General features: G+C 41.8%; 6 protein-coding genes across 16 annotated transcripts in view; 3 read left to right on the top strand and 3 right to left on the bottom strand.

Moving 5' to 3' along the window:
• The window catches only part of grid2ipb (glutamate receptor, ionotropic, delta 2 (Grid2) interacting protein, b), a 52,206-nt gene extending 51,426 nt beyond the window's left edge, over nucleotides 1-780 (bottom strand). For all 7 annotated transcript variants that reach the window (XR_004655051.1, XR_004655052.1, XM_034860407.1 and 4 more), the window contains exon 1: nucleotides 673-780. The gene's annotated coding sequence lies outside the window, so the exon portion shown is untranslated. The remainder of the gene's footprint in view (nucleotides 1-672) is intronic.
• Nucleotides 242-3,239, top strand: zdhhc4 (zinc finger DHHC-type palmitoyltransferase 4). Of its 3 annotated transcripts, none has more exons than XM_034860425.1 (7): nucleotides 242-487; nucleotides 725-851; nucleotides 967-1,040; nucleotides 1,184-1,362; nucleotides 2,008-2,133; nucleotides 2,254-2,498; nucleotides 2,610-2,909. In XM_034860425.1, the coding sequence occupies exons 2-7, from the start codon at nucleotides 729-731 to the stop codon at nucleotides 2,907-2,909; spliced, it is 1,047 nt and encodes a 348-aa protein (XP_034716316.1). In that variant the 5' UTR covers nucleotides 242-487; nucleotides 725-728. The 3 variants fall into 3 exon arrangements, with proteins under 3 accessions (XP_034716316.1, XP_034716315.1, XP_034716317.1); XM_034860424.1 differs by having other exon boundaries at nucleotides 244-424; XM_034860426.1 differs by lacking the exon at nucleotides 242-487 and having other exon boundaries at nucleotides 729-851; nucleotides 2,610-3,239.
• Nucleotides 1,162-7,336, top strand: pgp (phosphoglycolate phosphatase). The gene is made up of 4 exons (XM_034860430.1): nucleotides 1,162-1,165; nucleotides 1,628-1,634; nucleotides 4,859-5,470; nucleotides 6,285-7,336. Exons 3-4 carry the CDS (start codon nucleotides 4,876-4,878, stop codon nucleotides 6,608-6,610), a joined length of 921 nt encoding a protein of 306 aa, XP_034716321.1. The 5' UTR covers nucleotides 1,162-1,165; nucleotides 1,628-1,634; nucleotides 4,859-4,875; the 3' UTR covers nucleotides 6,611-7,336.
• A 49-nt stretch (nucleotides 7,337-7,385) lies between these two features.
• On the top strand, nucleotides 7,386-12,157 carry bricd5 (BRICHOS domain containing 5). 2 transcript variants are annotated; one of them, XM_034860434.1, is made up of 6 exons: nucleotides 7,386-7,974; nucleotides 8,238-8,375; nucleotides 8,589-8,738; nucleotides 8,843-8,950; nucleotides 10,269-10,419; nucleotides 11,662-12,157. In XM_034860434.1, exons 1-6 carry the CDS (start codon nucleotides 7,921-7,923, stop codon nucleotides 11,754-11,756), a joined length of 696 nt encoding a protein of 231 aa, XP_034716325.1. In that variant the 5' UTR covers nucleotides 7,386-7,920; the 3' UTR covers nucleotides 11,757-12,157. The 2 variants fall into 2 exon arrangements, with proteins under 2 accessions (XP_034716325.1, XP_034716324.1); XM_034860433.1 differs by having other exon boundaries at nucleotides 10,266-10,419.
• A 61-nt stretch (nucleotides 12,158-12,218) lies between these two features.
• Nucleotides 12,219-16,874, bottom strand: mlst8 (MTOR associated protein, LST8 homolog (S. cerevisiae)). Its single transcript, XM_034860428.1, has 9 exons — nucleotides 16,764-16,874; nucleotides 16,284-16,455; nucleotides 15,789-15,840; nucleotides 15,530-15,692; nucleotides 15,372-15,447; nucleotides 15,072-15,224; nucleotides 14,195-14,319; nucleotides 13,948-14,111; nucleotides 12,219-12,956 (listed from the first exon to the last, which is right to left on the bottom strand). Exons 2-9 carry the CDS (start codon nucleotides 16,410-16,412, stop codon nucleotides 12,838-12,840), a joined length of 981 nt encoding a protein of 326 aa, XP_034716319.1. The 5' UTR covers nucleotides 16,413-16,455; nucleotides 16,764-16,874; the 3' UTR covers nucleotides 12,219-12,837.
• A 625-nt stretch (nucleotides 16,875-17,499) lies between these two features.
• On the bottom strand, nucleotides 17,500-23,855 carry meiob (meiosis specific with OB-fold). 2 transcript variants are annotated; one of them, XM_034860421.1, is made up of 14 exons: nucleotides 23,595-23,855; nucleotides 23,076-23,187; nucleotides 22,881-22,938; nucleotides 22,554-22,685; nucleotides 22,134-22,206; nucleotides 21,757-21,952; nucleotides 20,843-20,943; nucleotides 20,571-20,623; nucleotides 20,288-20,383; nucleotides 20,045-20,137; nucleotides 18,883-19,027; nucleotides 18,241-18,427; nucleotides 17,826-17,912; nucleotides 17,500-17,744 (listed from the first exon to the last, which is right to left on the bottom strand). In XM_034860421.1, exons 2-14 carry the CDS (start codon nucleotides 23,130-23,132, stop codon nucleotides 17,631-17,633), a joined length of 1,392 nt encoding a protein of 463 aa, XP_034716312.1. In that variant the 5' UTR covers nucleotides 23,133-23,187; nucleotides 23,595-23,855; the 3' UTR covers nucleotides 17,500-17,630. The 2 variants fall into 2 exon arrangements, with proteins under 2 accessions (XP_034716312.1, XP_034716313.1); XM_034860422.1 differs by lacking the exon at nucleotides 23,595-23,855 and adding an exon at nucleotides 23,566-23,591.
• Between the last annotated feature and the right edge of the window lie 221 nt (nucleotides 23,856-24,076).

Below are 24,076 nucleotides of genomic sequence, written 5' to 3'. Positions count from 1 at the left end.
TGAAAGGGGTTTTATCAAGGAAAAGGCTTCCAAGACACTCTAAAATGGGTGAAAACATTAGTGTGACTATTTAATATGAACACTTGTAAGGTTTGAAAAAGAATGCATGGTTTTATAATTAGTTTTGTTTCTATTAGCATTGTATACAGTATAAGGAAAACTATTAATATTTGGACATACTTCTCATGTCTACCATCATCCTGACACATCCCTACACCCACCTTCCTGGAGCTGTGTCAGCCTCAGAAGGTTAGCACAACCACTCGGCTGTTAGCTTGGAATTTAGCAACATCGATGCTAAGGAAGTAGCATTGTTTACAGAGCAGCAACAAAAGTGATGCTAGTGGTTATGAAGCTATCCAAACCTACTATGCTGACATGAGATAAAAACTAAAAGGCAGCTATGCGTGACCTCGATTAGAATGTAATGGGGAAATGAATGAGTTTATGGCTTTAAGAAGTAAAGAAAGCGGGAATGGATATGCAGGTTTGCTAACGTTGGGGTTGGGTACTGAGATAGCTTAGCATGCTATGTTAACGTAAACCTTTTCCTCTGAGTAGTTTAAGAAGACACCCTAGGCTACATTACTTCGTTTACAAGTCTTCGCCGTGTTTAATCAAACTGAAGCCCCTAATACTAACACTAGTGTAGCTTCTTGTTGAGTTTGCTACGTGTTCCGGGTGAGTTTGTACCATAGACACCTGTTGTCTCGTCTCTCTGAAGCCGCATGGATTTCCTCACTCTGTTCGCTGTCTACGTTGTAGTGGTGCTGACATGTATAGTCCTAGTCTGCAAATACTCGGGGCAACAGCGGACACCCTTTAGTGTCATCTTCAATTATGTAGGGAAGGTAAGAAACAAGGACTTAACTGTACTGACACTGTGTGGCGCAGTTAGACTAATTTATCACAATACAAAGAGAGCATGTCTACTGCAATTCAAGCTGCTGACACTTCAATCCACAGGTGGTTGCACCATTTACGCCAAAATGGCTCCAAAGGTTTTCACGATGGACCTTACACAGGCTCTTTCATCAAAGGTTTGTAGTTTAATTGTTTCCAGAAATAAATGCATCGTTGTAATATTTATTTAAGTCTATATATTAAGTATTTTTCCTTATAGTATCAAACACTTATATAATCCTATATATTTGCATTCATTGTTGTTTGCTTGTAATTGCAGGAACAACATGTTCATCTATCTGCATATCCTGCTCGAGGCTGCTGTGTGTGCCGAGTTCACCTATGAGGTGTTTGGCTTCTGCAGACAGATGGACACCACTCTGACCAGCCTGTGTGTGCCTTACGTCCTGCTGGCCATCAAGACCTACTTCTTCTACCTCTGCATCAAGAGAGATCCAGGTTTATATTATATGTGCTGAAGTATATTCAAACCTACTTGTTATTGGCTGCAATATATATAGTAAATACATATACATAGTATTTGTGGCTCGTTGAGGTGTGGCATAAGTAAAACACTCTTACACCTTGATTTAAAATGTATTCTTTGTCTGTGTGCTGCCATATTTTAGAGCCTTATGAGTAATAACTATGTTAATAGTTACGTATCACCCATGTACATTAGTAATCTAATTTTGACACGTGGAGATTAAACTGTGTTTTGGAGAAGTCTGGTAATGAAGAGGCAGGTATACACAGCATCACCCATGGTGCAGTTAAATAGGCTGGGAATGCCAGACGCAGTGTGCTCATTTCCACTCTATTGAATGTTTTGTTCTTGGCTAATAATTCCCCTACAAGGATCATTTAATATGCCTTGAAGAGTGAAGCTGGTCTGCCTTACAACTGGTGATAATGCACAGAAAAGCAGTTGCATTAAGTATCCATTTTTAATCAACGTTAAATGACTCCAGTTTATTCAGAGGGAAGTAGATCATTTCAGCTAGTGTTTTACAAGAATAGCCAAAAAAATCACTGACCAGTTAGTTTTCAGAGAGTGTTTTAATTTATTACACTTGTATTTTTCTCTCTTCTTGGCTCTGGCAGGCACAGTGACGAGGAAGAAAATCGCTGGACTGCTGCACGTCTATCCGTATGACAGGAGACTGTTTCACCCGGGAGTCTCCTGTGAAACCTGCCAACTCGTCAAACCGGCTCGCTCTAAACACTGCAGTGAGTAAATAAATAGTAATATATGTGCACTATAGTAAATATTGTGTGTTATTAGCATAACACATTGTGACACAGAATCCTATTCACTGCTCACTAATGTAAACGCTGTCTGTATTTCAGGGGTCTGCGACAGGTGTGTCCAACGCTTTGACCACCACTGTGTCTGGGTGAACAACTGCATCGGTGCCCAGAACACCCGTTACTTCTTGCTTTACCTCTTTTGCATGTGCGTCATGGTGGGAGACATTGCCGTACTAACAGGAGACATGCTGTTACATGCCGTGCTGCAGTCCGGGCTTCTGAGGGCCAGTTATCTAGATGAGTACGGCCAACAGCAGCCAGCAGGGCCGATGTTTGTTGTACAGGTGAGACGCAGTATTGCTGACGTACTGTGTATCAAATGCTGCATCCGTGTTTATTTACAACTTTTAATATCTCATGTTGAACAAAACTTTTTTTCCCTTCTGTCCGTCCAGCATCTGTTTCTGACCTTCCCCCGAATCATCTTCATGCTGGGATTTCTTGTCTTTGTCTTCTTCCTCCTCGTGGGTTATGCTCTTTTCCATTTCTACCTGGCTCTCGTCAACCAGACCTCCAATGAGTGGTACAAAAGTCGAGGTTACGTGTGTCAGCACTGCCACCCAACTGCAACGGCAGACCATCTCTCTAGCCCAGCACCAGACCACTCGAAAAAGCACTATTACAGCAGAGGGCTGCTCCGAAACCTGGGAGAGATCTTCTTTCCTCTACAGCCTGTTAAGAAAAAAGACAACTGAAGAAAGAAAAAAAAAAAACTTATACTGCCATCTGTGTTGTTATGCTGCATTTTCTATACATCCCCTTGAATCCCCTGGGGCTTAATGTCCCCAAGAACTATTGCTGACAAAAGAAATAAAGTTACCGTTAGCGATTTCTTTATGGACTCCTGTGTTTATCTCCCACAAGGTGTCACCTATTGGAAAGCCTAGGCAACCTTGGCGGCAAATACAAGATAATTCTTGTTGGATCAAATCATTGTCCTGTAATGTTCTAACTGTAAGCCTTCTTCACTTCTTTTTATTCTTTGCCTGCCATCAACTAAAGCATGAACGCTTCCAAAGATGTAACATTTGTCCACCCATTGTTGTTTTTTTCGATACTTGATCATGACATTAGAACTCAGCTTTTCAGTATTTTTTACTTTATGTATTGTTTTCTTCATCAGGCATGGGTATATTTTACGGTTAGGTAGGGATTTAAAGGTAATGATCAGGGGTCAATAAAGCCAGCAGGGGGAGCTACACTGATGTTCATTACAATTCAACAGTGTTATTTAACACATCTGTGCTAGGTGACAGCCCAGAAGCAAAATGAAACTTGCATTTCCATGCTATGGGCTAGGGCCACAGCACCATTACAGAAAACACTTTGACATGTTGAGGTGTTGTGTAATTTGTTCGTGTGTATCTATTCTTTTTTGTCGTTTCTGATATGGTTGTGTCATGTGCTATTGTGTTGGGGGTAGCTTTTTTCCTACATTTGTTAAGCATCAAACATAGCTTCCATTGTGTTTTGAACACTTGTTCTTAAAACTTATGGGCAAGAGCGGTGGTAGGTAGGGGCAGGGGTTTCCATAACAGCCCACCCTAATATAGCACCTAAACGTGTGTCTTTCCCACCCAATCAAAAAGTTAGGAAAATGTGTTCAGGCAATGGAAAAAGTAGCACAAATAAATACAGTTTTTAACATCTGATTGGGTGATCAACAAACAAAACTGTGCTTGGCAGGACTTATAAAAAGAGGTGTGGAACCAGAAAAACAAGCAGACCACACACACACACACACACACACACACACAGTGTTCCTTGGAAGTCCCACCTGCACCAGAATAACAGTTGAAACACACGCATTTTTATACATATAATCAAATCCTTGCGTCGTTTCAATTTCAAAGAAGAATTTCTAAATTACTGCATGAACTTTCTTCATGTAAAATCACTTTCAAAACTGATGATATATATTTTTTTTTAACTTCCATTTGTACATTCAAAAAAAAACATTAGCTTTAATACTGTAATTTTTGTAAGTGCTGTAATGATAAAGGGAAAATAACAAAAAAAAAATTTTTTGCTCTTATATAACAAGTTCGAATTCAACCCGCAATGTTGAAATGAAACCTACCATATTATAGGCCAGCTGTCATTTAAACCTGCAACCTTTGGGCTACTAGACTGTCTCTAACCTTTGGGCTGCCTACCGCCCAAGTTGCCTTCCATGAGTTCTACCATCGCACCCTAATTGAGCAGTCCCTGCTTATGGGAGCTGTAGTTTGATGCTAACTTAAAGTAGATGTGTAGTTTCGAATAGTACTATCTCATGTCTTCTTTTTTTTAAAGAAAATGACAAGTTGTGTGCATAGACTGTAGAGTCGTGAGCAGGGGTTAGTGACAGAAGCTTGACCGGAAGTAGGGACTTATTGGTATGTTGTTCCTGCCCCTTTAAGCCGGTGCGGAAGTAACCGCAGAAACGATGCAACCAATGATGCAACCAACCAACCTACATCCATGGCTGCAACGCTCAGTGGAAGGTCAGGCTTTTATCTCCGTTGAATTTCAACCCTAGACGCATTAAACCAGACAACTGCTACAAAAAGGCAGAGCTAAGCGTTGTCACTTACAGTAGTACTGAACTTTATGACAGCTGTACGTGCGTGACTCCTCGGACAGCAGGTGACCGTTTAAACAGACAGCGCGTGTGCCCTGATGTCTGGGTCAAAATGTGCACGGCTGAGCGCAGCGCTGGCTAAACAAGTGCTGGACTCGGTGGACTGCGTTCTCTTTGACTGCGACGGGGTCATCTGGCGGGGGGACCAGGCCGTCCCCGGCGCCCCTCAGGTCATAAACATGCTCAAGGAAAACGGCAAGAAAGTTTTCTTCGTCACCAACAACAGCACCAAGACAAGAAAGATGTACGTCGACAAATTGTCTATTTTAGGGTTCAACGCGAAAGAAGACGAGGTGTTCGGGACGGCGTACTGCTCCGCCATGTACCTGAAGACTGTATGCAAGCTCGAGGGCAAAGTGTACCTGATAGGAAGCAACGCAATGAGAGAGGAGCTGGAGGCGGTGGGGCTCCAGCAGACCGGGGTGGGACCTGACCACGTCTTCGGGAAACAGACCGACTGGGCCAACGTGCCTCTGGACCCCGAGGTGAAAGCTGTCGTTGTCGGTTTCGACGAACATTTCAGTTACATGAAGCTAAACAGAGCCATGCAGTACCTGGCCCAGCCGGGCTGTCTGTTTGTGGGCACCAACAGGGACACCAGGTTGCCCCTGGAGGGAGGAAAGGCTGTCCCAGGTAGGGACACACACACACACACACACACACACACACACACACACACACACACACACACACACACACACACACACACACACACACACACACTAGTGGCTCAAAGCAGATTAACACAGTTGTTAGCTTCTACACACTTCAGGCTAAGACTCAAGACTCAACAGAAAGCTGAGGCTTATTACAAAGAAAACTCTTACACTCAAACCTGCATAGACTCAAGGAAATCATGCTCAGCCAAACAATAGTCCCAAACACTTGTCAGATGCATAATTAGAAATAAAAAAATTAACAAAGATTAACTCGTCTTCGTCCAAGAACCACAGGCATATCTTAAAAATGTGTAAGTTATTTGGCACCTACCTGTCTGAACCTAAATGCTCCACCCATCCAAAATGCTCTTAACAGTTGACACTTCAGTATATGTAGTTTAACTACAAAACAAGGCCTAATATCGTACCCAAACATACTCGTGAGTTTTTAAGGCCGATGGGAATAATTCATACAGGTTATGTCAAATAATTTTAAAGCTTAGAAGAAATTTGAGCTTGATTTGATTTAACCTGATGTAGATGATGTGAGCTTAAGATAAAGCAAGTATAACCCAACCTAATAAGTTGGCAGAAAGTTCGAGCTCCACAAGATAGATAGATAGATAGATATAGATTGATAGGATTGCTTCCCTCTTCACAGGCAAATTAAACTTTCAATTATTTCAATTTCAATTATTATTATATATTTAAAACGGGTAATGAGGTGAAATAGCTGGGCTGTGTAGGGACATTGAGTGAAAGGTCTCCTCACCTCCTGCTCCTCCCAGGTACAGGCTGCTTGCTGCAGGCCGTGGAGACTGCAGCCCAGCGCCAGGCCCAGACGGTGGGCAAACCCAACCACTTCATGTTCGACTGCGTGGCCTCCCAGTTCGCCGTGGACCCCGACCGCTGCTTGATGGTGGGCGACCGCTTGGACACGGACATCATGCTGGGCTCCAACTGCGGCCTGAAGACCCTTCTCACCCTCACAGGGGTCAGCACAGTGGCGGACGCCGAGGCCCATCAAAAAAGCGGCTGCGTGGAGAGGCAGGGGATGGTGCCAGATTATTACGTGGAGAGCATCGCGGAGCTTCTTCCAGCTCTGCAGGGATGAAACTGCTGCAAGGCTGTCGGGACCGGAGTATAGCTGCGTGATCGGCTTTAAAGCTGAGGGATTTGGCTAGCCTGTCACATGCCAGACTCCACTTTCTTCTTAAAGAGAATGTTTCATGAAGATTACAATTATTTCTATAACAAAGTCACAATCATGCAGCTGGCTGTTGCGCAACAGAGGAGGAAAAAGACTAATTTATTTAACTAAACTATTATTAAAACATGCTAATTTAACATATAATTGATTTATTATAAATAACACAAGAACCCTGACTTACAGTATTGTTTCAATCATTCCTTTTTGAGGAAATGAGTAAAAAAAGTGTACTTTAAAGACCCAACCTGTGATGCAATCTGTCCTTAAGCAACTACAAGTCCAACTCAATGAGGGAAATGAGCACACATGTGCTAATAGTGTGGTAGTATATATGTGTGTTCAGGTTTACAGCAGTTTTTTTTAAGTCTATAAATAACAGTCACATAACTTGAGTGTTCTGTTTTTTTATGTATTTTCACACCTCAGCAGAAAGTGCAAACATTTGCAGTAACACTCATGGGACGGTGTAATGATACCCAGTTTTGTCATGTCAGTACATCAGTAAATAACTGATTAATGGAATGGCATACATGTTTTTAAGGTAATCCAGTCTTCCTTTTACCTTCCGTGTTCTCTGACTTGTCCTTGACTCACCCAATCACTGACAGCAATGCTTAAATCCGTAATAAAACACAAACTATCTTTACTAAATCAGTGTCTGCTCTCTGTGGCTTTAAGTTCAAAGTGAACACGGCAGACTTCCCTCTAAGGTCCCGTGCTTGAAGTCACCCTGGGCTGTCATCGGCTGGATGCTGCAACAGTCAGAACCGAGTATCACCTCTCCTGATGAGTGAGGCTTTCCAAGTTCTACCTGCCTCACCCCTTTGTCCATTGTCTGGGCCTGGGGAGGGAGGCCAGTTCCTTTCCTGTAAGTGTGTGTTTGAGTGATGGGGGACCAGGGGCTATGGAAAGATGGATACTGTTAGAGAGGCATATTAAGTCAAGTTAGACTTTTTTTTAAAGGAGGAAATTGTAGGAAAACCAAACTCGAAAATTGAGTATGGCAAGATTGAGAGATTCTGTGTGAAGTGGGTGACTGTTTTGGTAAGGAGACAGGGAGACCAAAGGAGGAGGAGGAGGAGGAGGAGGAGGCTGGAGGGGGGGTCTGTAGGGACAAAGAGAAGCAGGCCAGGTGTATTGAGTCTCAGTCATGACCACAGCTCAATGCCGGTAGCTACGACAAGGGAGCAGACAGAGCCGTCAAGGGACGCAGGATGGTGAGGTGTTGGAAACATTCAGAAAACCATTTGGAGGAAGCACAGTGCACGGTAAGCGGATGGCTTTTAGTTTAACTTTTGCTTTGGTTTACAAGCTAATCGATGCAGTGTTGTTAGGGAAGCCAGCAACAGTTGCATAATAGGGTGGAACTTCCAGATATTGCTTCATGTAAAAAAGCTGCCAGTAACAATACACTTAAATCCTACTGGTGGCCTGTGTTGGTTTCCTACCCTGCTACAGTTTGACGTTTTATATGTCAAGTATTGTTTAAATAGCATGTCACTGGTTCTTGTGTGTGAACACATATCTTCAGGATGGGGGCTCGGCTGCGTCCTCCCAATCCCACTTCCCACACAAGGCATTCTGGGTCAGCCTCTCCGCCTCTCTGCTCCTGGTCTTCATTGGCCTGGCTTTGACGGGGCACCTGGGGCTGTCGCGGCCTCACTCTGAGGTATACTCACGCTAATGTACTTCTTCTGTGGGATTCCTGCTATTCTGAGTTTGTACCTTTGGGGCTATATGCACTGATTGGAAGTCACTTTGGTTAAAAGCATCAGCTATATGAGATGTAATGTACATGACTGTCACCACACCAGATATTGCCTACATAATTTCTGACCTAAGATGTTTGTTGATTGCATTAATCAGATCCTGCTTTTTGCAGTCTTCGCAGATTGTCCGAATCACAGTTCCTGATCAGACCGGGTCTCTGATCAACCAGTCAGCCGTTGTGGACCAGCAGAATGACCTGGTGACTTTTTCTGTCACCTCACCTGCAAATCAGACGTCCACTGTGCTCTTTGATATCAAACGTGTACGTCCAGGGGCTATGCACCAGATTGTGAAGTGTTTTATTGGTAATGATCTTTTCTGGCTGTGTGTGGGAGAGATGCGTGATTGTCTGCTGTCCTGTTGCAGGGTTTGATATGTTACAAACCTGTCAACCAGGACAGCTGCTTCCTGCGAAAGATGGACAAGTCTGACTATGACAACGTGCAGTCCCTCCTCCACGAGTCAACACAGAAGGTAACGGCGACATTTCAATAGGAGAGAACTGAAACGCTCATGGTGTATTACAGGGCCTCCTTCCCTGCGTTCAGGACAAGTGAGGCGGCAAAGCTTAAGATTGAAAAAATGCACCTGGGCTAATGGAAAAAAATAAAAAATAAGGAAAGCCAAGGACTTGCCCTTTTAGCTGTGCCAGGTGATTCAAAAAGTCACTGCCTCACTAATGTGTGAACTGGCATTTTTGACTGTGACTCATAGCTTTGTCCCAGAAGCGCCACTGAGCCAGGACCTGCTGGGTTTCAGAGGTTTTGCATGACTTCCCCACCGCCCTACAAAGAGAGGGGGTCAAGCATACAGGGTCGTATGAAGAGTGGTCTAGTCTCCCTCTCTCGCCTTCCACGGCTGAATTCCTCAGCACATCTGATCCCTCCAGGCCCCCCCCCCCAGCATGCCCAGGATCTGCTTACAGGAGGCAGCGAGCCTGAGCCCTGGAGCGGGCACAATGGCCACTCTGTATGAGGGCTTTTTAAGACTCCTCTGTTGGATTAAAATACAGCCTGACACTGGTTAGTGAGGGAAGGCCCTGTGTGTATCTGCTTTGAAACAAATACCTGGATCTCTGAAATTGATTTGGCTTTGAATTATGTCCCTCAGATATGATCGGTGAACAGCCGTGATGTGGAGTCTAGCAAGAACACTGAGATGACATTTCTGCTCCTCTGCCTTATCACCTGTGCGTCTTGCTGCACAATAGCGTTATTTCCCCCAGGGGTCGAGTCTCTGAGAATTGTTTTTGTGACCCTGTCTCGTGGTGTCACATATCTCATACAGCTCCTCAGTGTTGATGGCAGTCATTTAATCTATGATAAGAGGGGAGGGGCTCTTATGGATGGAGAGTAGATGTGGTCTGTCCTTCTATTCTGTAGCACAATGGTCTTCTTGGTCGTTTTTCAGCTGAGGAAAACTGGTTGTTACGTGACCCACTCAAGCACAACAGTACTTTAAGTGGTTCACTATCAACGCCAATCAGAGGTGTAAGTGGTGCAATTACACCCAGGCTTTGTGACGAATAAGAGCGCAAATGTGCAGCCGTGTTGATCTCATCAGCAAAGATATCAGGCTAGTAGCAGGTCCGGTTTCAATCTTGGTTTCTTCTTCATGTCTCCCTTGCTTTGACTCCAACATATTCATTTTTCGTTGTCACTGTGATATGATTTCTCACACTTATTAAATGACACTGCAGCTCCGGAGTTGCCATTCAATTCCTACAGAGGACAAAACTCTTCGTTCTGTTGTGGATTATTCCTCTTGAGATGTTGTGACCTGTCCCTAGCAGAGTCAGTTCCAGCTGTTAGGGAATGAGACCCAGAGGCAGATGGAGTACCTGGGAGTGCTGGCAGCCAGTCAGGTGGATGTGTCCATGCTGGAGGGGCCTCTCCAGGCTCTGTGTCAGGACAGCTCCATCCACTGGACCCAGAAGATCGAGGGTGAGAACAGTATTCTGGAGAGGTCTGCTTCATTTAAAAAAAAAAGATGCGAGCCACAATGTCGCACTGGATGTTAGTTCCTGAACACGGGCACTGTAGTTTATTTGAAGTCAATCCCCACATACACCATCTTGCTGCCATACTGTAAATACTCATGCAAGAACCAAATGTGTGTTAATCCGCCACTGAAATTAGTCCCCAGCAAATGCCCTATTTACTCCTGTATACTGTTGTTTGCTAACAGTTAAGTCCAATAATCTAATGAGCCACAGCCTTTGTAAAATAATATAATTTATATGTAAATATGTACCATATATTTTGACTTGTTTTCTTTGAAGTGAATGCATTTACTAGAAATATAAAGTATTTGGAGATAGACTAACACAATGTTAGTTTTGGTCTTTTCATGGCATTTGCTGACAATATGAAAAATACAGACTATATGTGTTGAATCCTGATCTAAGCACAACAGATGTGACGTTATTGGCTAAAATGTTGATGAAATTCTTTGATTGAATTTTAGCTGTACACTGACATTTTGGAGAAATTAAGGGTTCTCTTAATTATTAGTAAAGTATGCATGGTCACATTACACACCAGAAGCTCAGGATTCATTTGTCCGTACAGTACAGCTGTATGAAGGGTGCTTCTTAAATAAAATGAGCCAGCTGGCAACTCCATAACAAACCAACGTGTCAGACTGAAACTTAAAACTAATTTCCATTATGACGTAAAGTGACCTTTCCACTGGTGTAAAAACATTATAGCTACCGTACACTCACTCAACTGTCTATATGTGGTGCTGGCATAACATGTTTTCCACATACAGAAGTAGCATTAATATCATACTTTAATCAGGCTGCTGTTAGATCATAAATTGTGTGTCTAATTTTTAAATGGTACCAACCAATCACTTGGGGCCATGATGTTCATGAATCGGTTAACTTGTATAAGCTTTACTGCCAAGAAAAACAAATGCAATTGGAGTAAATATTCACGCCTTAAAGTTGAGACCAATAATTTCATTTGTCAAGGCTAGTGGGCTACGCTTTTCTCTATTAACAGTGACATTGGGGTAATGTTTGTAGAATTAGATCATAAATTTTGAATTTGGGTTATTCCATCCTTCATAGTTTCTACCATTCAACAGTAAATGCTGCACTGCCTTGATAATAATGATCTGTTTTCTTGTCAAGGATTGTGTCATGTTCTTTGAGTCACCGTGTTCTGTCTTCTTTTCAGGTCCGGGGAAACAGAGACTGGTTTACTTCTGCATCGACATCTGCTTTCCTAGCAATATCTGCGTGTCTGTGTGCTTCTACTACCTGCCAGAGTGACTGTGTATTCTCTTCATCTCCTCTCAGCAGAAGATCAGGGAAACAAAGTTGTCTTTTAAGCTCCCTCTACAAAATAAAAAAATAGAAAAAGATAGCAGAACAAAAGCCAGCTTTGACGGTTTCCTCTGTGCCGTACAGCTGCCAGTGAACCAGCCAACCCTTCCAGTCCCTTTCCATCCTTCCGAGAGAGAAGAGATGGAGACAGGCTGTCATGGTTATTGCCAAAGCCCCATCGTCACTCTCTTCATCTGTAATACCCTCTCTGGTGGACATTTCAGAGATTACAGAAGAAAGATCAGCTTTTTTTTCCCCCTGTAACCCACTGCTGCAGTATAATTATGTGTAACCGTTCCAGTCGCAACAAGAGTGTTTTGATTCGTATAATAAAAGACTGTTGTGTATTTGTGGCCAACTGTTGTTCATTAAACTCTAAAAAGAAAAGCAAAAGAGGAATGACTAAACTCAAACACTGTAAGGACTTTACTGCGGAATCAATTTCTGAACATTTTCTCTCTCTTCCTAATGCACATGTGATTATTAAGAATAGCACAACTTGGAATCAAGAGTATCGAATGAATTACATATCACATGAGGAATAAATCAATTCCGCTGCACATCCAAGTTGAAGTGAAACGTGGTTGATACAATAAATATGGTGCACTATAAAAACAGAGTTGAGAGGATGTCCTATTGTGCACAGAGTGAATCTAAAAGTTGTCAAGTTGTTGATGATTACACCCTTGGTACAGAAGTTTTCCCATACAATGGCATAGATTTGGTGCAAAACGGTGTGCATGGCCCTTTAAGATTTTTGACTTTGCTGCTATGCGGAGTACTTTAGGGCCTCTGGCATGACAGAGCACTGTAGAAATCTTGGAACACAGTTGACATTCATCGTGACGTTCAAACCCAAGCAATCCACTTTGTCAAGATGGTCATTTCTGGGGAAATTATTAATAATTCCCAATTGAGGCACATCCTGCAAAGAGTCCATACTTTTCTGTCCTTGTTTCACCTCTTCGCAGACAGCCTGCCGACTCCAGTCTCTTCATCTCTTTCCTCCAACTCGTCCTCCTCCTCCTCAGCCAAGCACGCTGTCATTGAAGGCCAGACACACCACGGCCTTCTGGTGGCCGCTGTATTCCCTCTTGATCTCCCCGGTCTCCACGCACCACAGACGGGCCAGGTTGTCTGAGGAGGCTGTGGATGGAAACAGGAGTCAGAACTGGAAATACAACTCAAGTGTATTGACCTTTTTGAACATTGCTGCTTCTTCTCTGCAAAAGGCTCTAAACGTCACTTAATCTGTGCCTAAATATACAGTAGTATGCATGGGTCGAGAAACATCTTTATTGATGAAATATAGGACAAAACATAACACATTCACACAACAAATATGCTGTGCTGTACTGCAAATATTCATAAATGACATTAATGAAAGCAATGTAAGGTTATATGTGCATTCCTAACCCAGAGCAAACTTTATTACCCGAAAAAGCCTTCATTAACGTACAAACTGTTGAAAGGCTCCCTCAGCAACTTTAAAGACAGGAAATGCATTTAACAACAGAGCTCAGATTGCATTCTGCAGTGTAAAGGCCAATTTATGCTTCTGCGTTATATTGACGGCGTGGGAACGTACGTGTTAGGGGTGTGCATCTTTCCCTTATAAGACGATCTGATACGTATCAAGATATGTGGGCCATGATGCGGTTTATTGTGCCCCCCCCCCCCCACCGACCCATTTCCCGGTTCTCCTTCAGAAAGTACAGTGGAGACACTTTGTTTCTCCCACTTTGCCTCTAGAGTCAGTACTTGCTTCAAAGCTAATCAGCGCCACACTCTCTCTCTCTCTCTCACACTCGCTCTACCAGACAGACAGACAGACACACCTATTCTCTTAAAGAGATCGCACAGAACAACACAACAGCCCAAGCACAAACGTCAGGCCACTTGCGTAGGCTACGGCCAAAGCTCTGCGTGGAGCCTCCGCAGAAACATAAATCATGCTTTAGAAAACCTTTCTTGCAAATGCTGTGTCTTTGAAAATCTGTTTCCAACTCTAGATTATTAGATTAAACACATTTTCAGTAAACAAAAAAAGATCTAATTTTAATATCAAACACACCATTTAGGATCCCATTATAGAAATGGTGTTGACACAACTGTATGGACATTGCAATGTACCGACCAGTCACAATATACTGCGAGTCTCCAGAGAAAGCACAGTCCCACATCCAGCCTCTGGACGTCTCTCCGGGATTGTTGCTCTTGATGCTCAGCTCCGTCATCAGGGAGAAATTGGACGTCCTCCAGATCTTACAGGTCTGGTCCGCTGAGCAGGTGGCCAACAGGCTGGAAATAACGACAAACACAACAAGTTGGTTACATCAGCAACAGAGAATAACTCATACTGCGTAGCGGAGGAGGGCGCTCACGTGGAGTCAGGGCTAAACTTGCAGCGGAGGGAGTAGCGTTTGTGTGCAGGGATCTTAGTCTTGGGGATGAGCTGAGTCACCTCATCTCCGATGCCTCCAGCAAGGTTCCACACATAACAGTTTCCCTGTTACGGAGAACAGAGATTGTTTTAATCATTTAATATCATTCTTATTTTTAAAGATTGTTTTAGGCATTTAGAACAGCTCTAGAGAGTCAAGAAATGGACCCAGAGTTTCTGCAGGTTTCACCAAGTCAAATTTAAGAATTTTTAAAGCGCCCATATTATATAAAATGCATACAAACTTTTTTTTTTTTTTAAATGAAACCACATAAACCTATTCTGGTTCAACCTTACCATCCAATTAGGAACCTGAAAATGAGCATAATATGGGCACTTTTTTAAAGACTATTATGAATGAAATTTAAGACCTTTATCACAACATCAACTAAATCCTAAATTCAGTTTTTTTGAAGCCAAGTATTGCTTACTATAAGAATAAAATCCGTTTTATGTCTGTGGTACGAGCCGTAAGAGACTCATGCCAGTAACACAACAGCTGATTGGCTGTTGGTCTCATTTGTAGTCGTAATACAGCGACATTACATTTGGACTAGCTGAAGAAAGAACTACAACACCACAGAACTGAAATAAAGAGCATTAGAGGTAGCGCTGCATGGATGTAGGAAATGTTAGACCTGTTTAAAATTATCCAAGACAAATTCAACGAATTTAAGAATTTTTTGGACTTAGCGGAAACCCGGGCCGCTGGCAAGGACAGAGCCTACATGGAGTGCACGCCACCCAGTCACTTAATACAACTTATCACGCCAAACTATCAATACACAGCACTCTTTTCAGACTATTTGGGTACTGACCGAGCTGTTGACCGCCGCCATGTAACTGGCATCTGGGTCAATGTGAACTGAGTTGACCGAGACCTCTGGCTCAGGAATCAGCTGTTCGTTGTGGTCAGTTTTCAGATCCCAGACGTGAATCACTCCACTCTGGTCTCCGACAATGAGCTCTGCCTGAAAAACATAAAACACTGACTGTTGTCTGACATTTTCCAGTAGTTAGCACATACTCTGACTTTTAACAAAATAAATCCTTTTCAGCTAAAATAACAATGTAACAAACATATTACAACCAATTGACGGATCAGTGTGATGTATCACCTGGTTGGGATGCAGGCATACACAGTTTATTGGAGCATTGACCTGGAATATCCTTTGACACTGTAGATTTCTTGACCTGTGAGGAGCAGTAGGGATCAGTTAGGTTTGTTGAACGCAGAGCGAATGGGTTTTAGCACAACGAGCATCCTTTGCAGTACCTAAGGTCCCATATGCGAGCCATGCAGTCCTCCCCTCCCGTGTACATCCAGCGGCCGTCTTCGTGGAAGCCCACAGACGTGATGTTCTTGCTAACGCCATCGTAGTTGATCACCGGGTTGGGGTTGTTGGAGTTCAAGTCGTACATGCGGATGTGCTGATAACCTAAAAAAGGCGGAGTGGAAATCACTGCGATATATAGCAGCCATGCATTTAATTTTCCAATCCAAGAGAAGGTTCGAGAAAGAATTCTTGACCAACCTGCAGCTGCAATCATGCTCCTGTCAGGTGTGACCTCAAGTGAATTTACTTGCTGCGAGCAAATGTTAAGGAGGTAGATTGTTTAGGTTATTACTATAGTATTATTTCACAGCTTGGTTACAAGGAGTCATCTCCTTATACTTAAAACCAGACGGGCACATTGTAGTGATGATGCCATCTACAGACACATCCTGGGGCTGCTCCAAAGACAGTAAACAGCTCCATTGACCGCATCCATGTTGATTTTACACATAGCAGAAGGTTATTTTGTATAGTCTCTTTTCCCGCTGTTAATTTATCAACTCCAAAGAAATAGGTCAGTGGAAAATTAAATGTTCGCTTCCAGCTAAGACAACCCTGTCTGTGTTAGAATGATGTGCCAACTGTCCAAATCATTTAAATATCACAGTATAAACTCTGTTGATTGTGATCTGTACACACAGATCTGTTGATCTGTAGATTACATTAGTAAGAGCGCACTGTTTGAGAGGATACAGAGTCCTGGTGCTGGACTGTCCTGGTGCAGATGCCGCTGTGAGCCTGCCAGAACCGGACAGTGTGGTCGTATCCAGCCGTGGCCAGAATGACCGGGTCGCTGCCCACCGTCCCCTGGTTCACATTCATGCTTGACTCCTGGCTCGGTGCTCAGAGTGAGGCATGTATGACACTGCACGGAAACACAAGAGCAAGTCAACTGTTGCAGTTACCCGAACGTTAAATTAACATTTTAAACAGGAAAGTGGTTTATTTTATTGACATATTGTGGACATAAAATATTCAACGTCTAACGTGCAGGCTAACGTTAGCATAGTAGCCTAGCTAATGCTATGTGTGACAGCCATGCAATGCAGGCAGTTAGCTAGCTAACGTTTCTACTGTACGAGCTAACACATTGTGACTGCAACGACACTTCAATTGTAGATGTTATGACCACTACGACTGCCTTATAAAATAAGTCGGACAATTTTTGATTACCTTTGGTGTTGACGATAAACCCGTACGTCCCCGTAAAATTTCCCCTAGCAACATACGACGACGTTTAAAATGTTCCGTTTTGATGACCAGCGCTTTGCAGCCATCTAGTGACTTATTTTGTCACACAAGTACAAATGGACCACAGCCATGTATTGACTACTTGGGGGTTCACATGATGAAAGTGTTTGCGAAGTCAAGTAGAGACGTGGTATTTTAACTCATACATGATCTAATTCAACTCTAATTAATGTTGTTAATTGTGCTGTCACGTTCACTAGCGCCCCCAGAAACAGGTGGATATAACATTGTAATATTCTCCTGTTGGTAAAAGAAGTACCAACATATCCAGGTTAAAAAATAAACTTGTTGCTGAACTGTTGCCTCCATTTACAATTGGTTTAATTGACATAGTACTAACAAAGTGTGAAAGCAATTTTAAATTAAAACTATGGTAAACACAAGACCTCATTATATATAGTAAATGTACAGTAACTAATAAAAACAGTCTCATCATTGTCCTGTGTGACAGTGGCTTATTAAATATCCTTTCATGGAACAAAAAAAGGTAGATTGATCCATATTGACACATACAAGTTAGTTTATTTAACAGTTTTTAAAAAAACTATCAAGCCAACAGCACATTCTTTAAGATATGCATTTAAATAAATAAGTATAATAAATAAATAAATATAATAAATAAATAAATAAATAAATAAATAAATAAATAATCCAGAGAATGCATCTATTCACAAAACACAAAGCATGTGTAAATGACTACTGCCCTTGTTAACATTGCAATCAGAACAGAACAGCAGGTAAAGCAGCCAACAGCAATATAAGTGCTTTCCTGCTCAGTCAGTGTGTGCATCACAGCCGCTGCAGCAAGGCGGACATGTGCTGTTTCACCTCTCCGGGGTCAGCCACTGAGCAGGCCAGGATCAGGCCCCTGACCCCAGTCTTCATTTTAGTGGAAGGGAGTATCTACAACATATTCAAAGAATCTTTAATCTTATGGTTTGTGTTTAGCACAAACACACGACACAGAACCAAAAGTTGCAGTACCTTCACATGTATCTTGCATCTCTCCAAAAGGAATTTCCACTTCATTGCAGTCCGCTCGTCATCCGTCAAACTTGTAAACTCCTCTGTCTGCAACAGATGAGATGAAAATGCTGTTTATCTTACCTGAAGATGCTAAACCTTTCATGTGTTTGAACTGTTGTACCAGTTTAATTGAATCATAAAAGAAAAAAATACAATCAGATGTGGATTGAATGAATGTAACTATTAGCAAATATTTCCTCACTTGCCAGACCCATACAGAATTTAAACACATATTCACAGTGTAGTGTTTGTATTATTTTCAACCTGTACCGGTATTCATGTCTCTTCTCTTATGTTCTTTATTTCTGTACACAGGCGCTAGTACGTGTAGAATTGTGGCTGAATGAACATTCTTGTGTAAAGTGGTACTGACCGAACAGCCAAGTGTCTGTTCTGCCACTGGGCTTTTGAGCGAGCAGGAATGCAGGGTGCCGGTGTGGTCCGTGATGTCTACCAGCAGGTCAAAACCTGTGCTGGATGCTAAGGCCTGATCCCTTCCTGGACACAACAGGTTGGTGCAGCTCTGCTTGTCCTCAGTCACCTGAAACTTACACCTGGAGCTGAGATAGGAGAGAAAAAAGACGACTCAAGGAACTGTTCATCAACTATAGCTCATCATGAGTGGCAAAAAAATAACTGTGTTGTTTTGTAAGAGCCTATTATTGTCCTTGATATAAATAGGAACCAATCCTTCCTCAGATGCAACCCGAAAACACACATACACACACACACACACACACACACACACACACACACACACAAAACAAAAGAAGATTTGATGGAAAGAAATGGAACCAATGGTTTTACCTGCAAATATTACTTTAACTTTCATTGATCAAAAAAGTTAAAAGTGTGTCAATTACTCTACCCGTGGAACAGCACCTCAGAGGCTTAAAGCTTGGGATCAGCCTCTACATTTAATGTTCAAATAATTTAAGTGCAAAATCAAAGTTGGGAGGGGAAAAACTTTATACAAAAACTACTTAATAATGCATCCACTTTAATGTGAACTTACCACCGCGTCTTGATGACTTTTGAAACAGAAGAGTCAAGGTCGAGCTTGGAGATAAAGCTGTATGTGATGCCAAAGAAAACCTCAGGATTCTGCTGGACCTTCTGCTTCACCTGGCTCACTGTGTACACGTCAGTGATGGCGTCCACTGCAGAGACAAAAGCAGCATGCAGCCTTTTTATTTGAATAACAACTACAAAACTACAAGACTTATTTTACAGCAAAAAAAAAGGATTTTAGCTACATAGCACAAATAACTTCCTCATAATACACTTTTGAGACACTTTTTGTTACAAGTTACATGTGTCATGGAGTGCAGTTACAGTACATAGTGCACCGTCTAGTAAAGAAACACGCCGACTTATTGGGACTTTAGCTTATTCACCGTATACCCCAGAGTTAGACAAGTTGACACATGCCCTTCTCATCCTTGTGCGTGCTTTGACTCTGCAAAAGATCCTGCAGGTAACTGGTTCCAACTAGCTACTGCTCCCGATAAGTTAAAAAATAACAACAACATGTTGCTATTTACATGTTGTGATTTGTATAGTCACAGGGTGTAAAAATAACAAGGTCGCATGAGACACAGCCATATTCTAACCGCATACTAACTGGGAACTATATTCTCAGAAAGGCGAAGCACTGCTACTTCCGCTACTTTGCAAGCCGGACCTGAGAAGCCCATTCACGGAGCAGAGAGTTTGCCGGGAGTTTGCTCAGAGTTGTTCATTTTCTGTTGGTATAGGCTGGCATGTTCCACATATACACCCCCAGTCCGTGTTCGTTCTGATTCTCCCCACGACCTTAGTCTGTTTGGCTTCCAAAATTTGTAACTCGTCTCTGTATTCTGGCTCAAAAAGATATGGTTCTGGATCTTGGTACAAAGTAAAGTTAAAGTAAAAATCCTCTGAAAATTCCTCAAAGTCAGCCATGATCACCAGTCTAATTCAGCGGGGGATACAGTGAATATGCTAAAGTCCCAATAGGTCGGCATGTACCTTTACATTATGACCCAAAAGGGAAGAGAGGAAGAGAAAATACATAAATAAGAGAAATAAGAGGTAAGGCCCATTAAGAACATTTTACATTAAAGTAAGATATAGCAAGATTTCTACTCATTCTACTCACAGTATCAGACTGAAGGGATTACTTCACTATAACTTACAAGGCATGTCTTCTGGCTTCTCATCTTGATCCAGAGCACCAGACTCAGATGCTTCTTTAGCATAGCTGAACAGCAGACTGGCCTCTCTGGTGTCTGAAAGCACATTGCGATTGATTTGGACAGCAACAAAGTGACAATATTCTACTTACACCATGGCTGCTTGGTTTGTTTCAACCTTGTTTTTGGTCAATTGCACAGTTATAGGAGATCCTATGTTTTTTAAATGTCACTGTGATATCTTACCAGGATTGACAGTGATAATGGTTTTTGAGTTAACGGATGCTGTCATGCCGTTGCGAAAGCTGTCAAAGCTTATCTTTGCATCAGCGATGAAGAGCACTTTGAATGAAAAATAAAAGGTGAAATAACAGTGAGCTATCTTTAACATAAACGTGCAGTTCCCTCTCAGATGTCCACTTCCAGGTTTCTCTTCAGTACAGTATGTTAATGGGACGTGACAGGCAGGAATAACAGTTAAATAAATATTCTTTTTGTGGTGGAGAATGAGCAGCAGCTGTTGACCTACCCGTCTCCTTGGGTATCAAAGTTTGCACAAGCTGAATGGCTTCTCTGTCCCAGCTTTGAGTGAAACAGAGGTCAGGGAGTTACTCGGTGAAAATCAAACACACATGGAGTTCAGCAAGTTAAACTAAAGTTGCATGTCACCAAAGTCAATTTGTGGTCACCTAAAGATACGAAGTGGTGATCCAAAGGGCCAATAAGATGGAATGGGACACAAAGACAACAAAATCAATAAATATTTATTAATTTTCCAAATTATTAATGAAAATGACTTACCAGACAAGAGGGAAGGAAGAGACAGAGTCATCAAAGAGCTTCACTTCCATCCTCTGCCCTTTGCGACTGTCTGAAGTGGTGAACGACTTCAGCGCTCCAATCTGTTAATGTAAACAGAATCATCTAAAGTTCCTGTCACTATATCTTCCCTTCTCGTAACAAATGCAGTGACATTAAGTGCAGGGTCTGGCCTCTCTCTGAACTCTGAGGCCCATCTTTGGGGACATTATGGTTAAGTTGGTCTGTTCCAGACAAACAACAAGCATACCACCAACCACAAAGACAAAACAAACACTATGTAGTTTATTGGAACATTCATAAGATATGAATTCAGTAAATTTAAAAAATCAAAGAAATATTTGCTCTGAATCCACACTCATTGTCAAAAATGTCCCACTTCATGCTTTTCAGGCTTTCCACCCCAGCCTCAATGATAGGTTCCACCACTTTTCCATGTCCGACTTTCATAATGTTACATCAGACCACCTTTTAACAACCCTCCCCTTCTTGGTAGTAAAGTTGCTTTAAAACTCAGGAAACTTGAACAGCCTATTTTCCACTATAGTTGAGCTTACTGTGGAGAAAACGGTAGCTGTAAAGCCACCATCTAATGCAAGCAGTGTGTGAAAAAGTTGGAAAATATATTTTTGTTTATGAATGTTCTTCTCATTTCCTGTTTGAAAAACTCCTCTTGAAAATCAATGACATACCAAGATTTTCATCACCAGTGTGATGTGTATGATTGATTTGACAAGCAACACTAAATTGATGGCCAAGAAAAACATTCTAGGAAATTGAGTAAATTACTGACATAGTAAAACTAAACAAGGCTAAACAAGTTTAAAAACTGATATATCAAAGTGTGACTGTATTCAAAGGTGATCTTGCCCTTTGATATTATTAAGGTGCCCTACCGATTTCACTGCAGCCAGTATATTTATCATTGTGCCATCCAAGCTCTGCCCGTTTGCCACAATGTCTGCCAGAGAGTAGAAATCTGCACAGTCCTTCACTGGCAGGTGGATGAGTGGCAGCAGCCTGTCGATGGTGTCCATGTCAGCACACAGACTCACCTGGGAATGAGCCTCTGTCACCAGCAGCCTATAGAGGCTGAGACAGCAGATACAAGCCTTTGAACCAGTAAGTCCTTTGACACTGTCATCAGACATTACACACTGTTACATCATGTTTTAAACAGCATTTCATTGTGTTCACTTTCAGCTGTTTAAAGCACCTCAGATAAGCAGGACTAATTCTTCTACAATATTTGTATTAAAAGTGGTCATTTTACCTTGGTGTTGTGGGGCAGAATTTGTCCCCTTTCTCCGGGTCTTTGTTGGTGACTAAAGGATTTTCGACGATGACTGGAAAAACAATAAGAAACAATTTTGCGCAGAGACAATATCTTCTGGTTTTAGATTCAAAAAATGTTAAAGTAAAAAATACATTCTTTTTTCTTGTTCTATTAAGAATTTTTGGGTTACTTGACTATCAATCTACAAGTATGCCTATAGGTACATCACAAGCTGGACATGGTCAAAGCTTAGTTTTGTACTATGATATTGATTAATCTGGACACTAGATATTGATTAAAAAAAAGAATAATAATCAAAGCACTTCCGTGGCATTCCATCGAAAACATACAAGAAATCCACAAATTCTCAAGGATGTTCAAGGCTTTGTTCTGGGACTATGAGGGTAACTTCCTCACCACAGTCTCCGGTGCTGAAGCTGCCGGAGAGCCCGTTGATGTATCCATCGTTACCCCATGATGTCACATTAATGAAGAAGTCAGGTGAGTCCTTAATGGTAAAGCTAAAAGTGAATCTGTCTTCACCGATATCTGAAAATCAGAGGTATAGGCGTGGTTATTGTTGCAGTTCTTTCCAATGGATAGGAAGAGGAGAAAAAAAGCTCTAACAATGGATATCAAATCTCCAGCAGAGGGGGCTGGTATACAAGACAATGAGGTGCAGTGATACAAAAATGGGTCATTGAAAGTAACAGCTTAGATGCGCTAATATAAAAAGCTACTAACTTTTTCTGTCAGGAAAGCTTCTGACATCCGTTTTCCCAATGACGATGCCTGCCACTTTCTGAAAAATATTACAAGGGCAATGACAGTGTGCAGACATTTGCAGTTCATACAGCTTACAAAAGCAATAGAAAACCAGGCCTGAAATACATTCTGAGACAACATTGCTGTAATTAGCTTAAAATTATCTGAACTCACCGGATGAGAGAAGTTGGGATGCAGCTCAGAGATAGCAATGAAGGTCTGAGAAGCCATGTTAATGCATAACTCAAATCACAATCCAGTCCAGTTTTAATTACATTTACAGAGTCTGTAAAATTAGGGGGGAAATAAAACAATTAATAAAACACAGTCACGTTTGATTCTTCCGTGATAAGAAATAGGCCTATTTTTGTTTTCTAACATTAGCTAGCTAACGTTACCCCAAACCTAGATACTTACTGTAGCTTAAAACGAATACATCAAGAACTGTGTTAGCATCCGTTATATTTATTAGCTAGCTAAGAGCGAAAGAAGGCAAACTTAATGTTAACTTTAACTAGCTAACGTTAGCTAGCTAGCATTAGCTGACTTGTTCTGTGTTTTCACACCTCTAACATTTACTGGCACCATGGTGTGAGTTTTTTTTTTTTTTGGAGAGATTCTACTTTTTTGTAGTTCATAATTGATTAAAATAGCTTAATTTTACCTAAACCAAAGACCTTTTTATCGTCTTACCTGCTCGGTTTTCTACACAGTTTCTTTGAGTATATCGCGGCAAAACAGTAGCACGCGACAGAATTTGTGGATCTCAAATGTTGCCTTCAATTGTTGTTCGGAAACTTCAATATTAAAAAAAAATCGGGTCAATCTGACAAAGAAAAATTTTCTGTATCGCAGTAAAAATGTCTGACAATAACAATATCATGGCTTTGTTACATAGCCCTACTGATGGACATTGTAGGACATGGTCATAGATCTATGGTTATGGTCCTTTTAGTAGGCGCTAGTAGATATTGTTATTATCCTACAGGCAAAAATAAACCTCTAAACATAAGATTACGGTAAATAATTTGCATCTAAACATTAGAATGAGATGCATGTTGATTGATGAGTTTCAACCTACGACTTAAAATGTATTTTCTAATCAAAAGAGAGGAATCCATTTCGTTGGCAGACTTTACATGATGTTGCCCAGGATGAAATCTACATTTTCAACA

This window comes from Etheostoma cragini, chromosome 21 (genome assembly GCF_013103735.1).
Source record: "Etheostoma cragini isolate CJK2018 chromosome 21, CSU_Ecrag_1.0, whole genome shotgun sequence".
Taxonomy (NCBI): domain Eukaryota; kingdom Metazoa; phylum Chordata; class Actinopteri; order Perciformes; family Percidae; genus Etheostoma; species Etheostoma cragini.
This window is presented reverse-complemented; position numbering and strand designations above follow the sequence as displayed.

What these genes read in the sequence shown, in the direction of transcription:
- zdhhc4 (XM_034860426.1), top strand. Translation starts at nt 729, where the DNA reads ATGGATTTCCTCACTCTGTTCGCTGTCTACGTTGTAGTGGTGCTGACA. An exon ending in TCTTCAATTATGTAGGGAAG is followed by an intron (nt 852 to 966) that starts GTAAGAAACAAG and finishes TTCAATCCACAG; the next exon opens with GTGGTTGCACCATTTACGCC. An exon ending in CTGCATCAAGAGAGATCCAG is followed by an intron (nt 1,363 to 2,007) that starts GTTTATATTATA and finishes TGGCTCTGGCAG; the next exon opens with GCACAGTGACGAGGAAGAAA.
- pgp (XM_034860430.1), top strand. Translation starts at nt 4,876, where the DNA reads ATGTCTGGGTCAAAATGTGCACGGCTGAGCGCAGCGCTGGCTAAACAA. An exon ending in GGGAGGAAAGGCTGTCCCAG is followed by an intron (nt 5,471 to 6,284) that starts GTAGGGACACAC and finishes TGCTCCTCCCAG; the next exon opens with GTACAGGCTGCTTGCTGCAG.
- bricd5 (XM_034860433.1), top strand. Translation starts at nt 7,921, where the DNA reads ATGGTGAGGTGTTGGAAACATTCAGAAAACCATTTGGAGGAAGCACAG. An exon ending in TCCACGAGTCAACACAGAAG is followed by an intron (nt 8,951 to 10,265) that starts GTAACGGCGACA and finishes ACCTGTCCCTAG; the next exon opens with CAGAGTCAGTTCCAGCTGTT. An exon ending in CTGGACCCAGAAGATCGAGG is followed by an intron (nt 10,420 to 11,661) that starts GTGAGAACAGTA and finishes TCTTCTTTTCAG; the next exon opens with GTCCGGGGAAACAGAGACTG.
- mlst8 (XM_034860428.1), bottom strand. Translation starts at nt 16,412, where the DNA reads ATGAATGTGAACCAGGGGACGGTGGGCAGCGACCCGGTCATTCTGGCC. An exon ending in GAGCATGATTGCAGCTGCAG is followed by an intron (nt 15,693 to 15,788) that starts GTTGGTCAAGAA and finishes CGCCTTTTTTAG; the next exon opens with GTTATCAGCACATCCGCATG. An exon ending in TATGCCTGCATCCCAACCAG is followed by an intron (nt 15,225 to 15,371) that starts GTGATACATCAC and finishes TATGTTTTTCAG; the next exon opens with GCAGAGCTCATTGTCGGAGA.
- meiob (XM_034860421.1), bottom strand. Translation starts at nt 23,132, where the DNA reads ATGGCTTCTCAGACCTTCATTGCTATCTCTGAGCTGCATCCCAACTTC. An exon ending in CTTCAGCACCGGAGACTGTG is followed by an intron (nt 22,207 to 22,553) that starts GTGAGGAAGTTA and finishes TTGTTTTTCCAG; the next exon opens with TCATCGTCGAAAATCCTTTA. An exon ending in TCTTCCTTCCCTCTTGTCTG is followed by an intron (nt 20,624 to 20,842) that starts GTAAGTCATTTT and finishes TTTCACTCAAAG; the next exon opens with CTGGGACAGAGAAGCCATTC.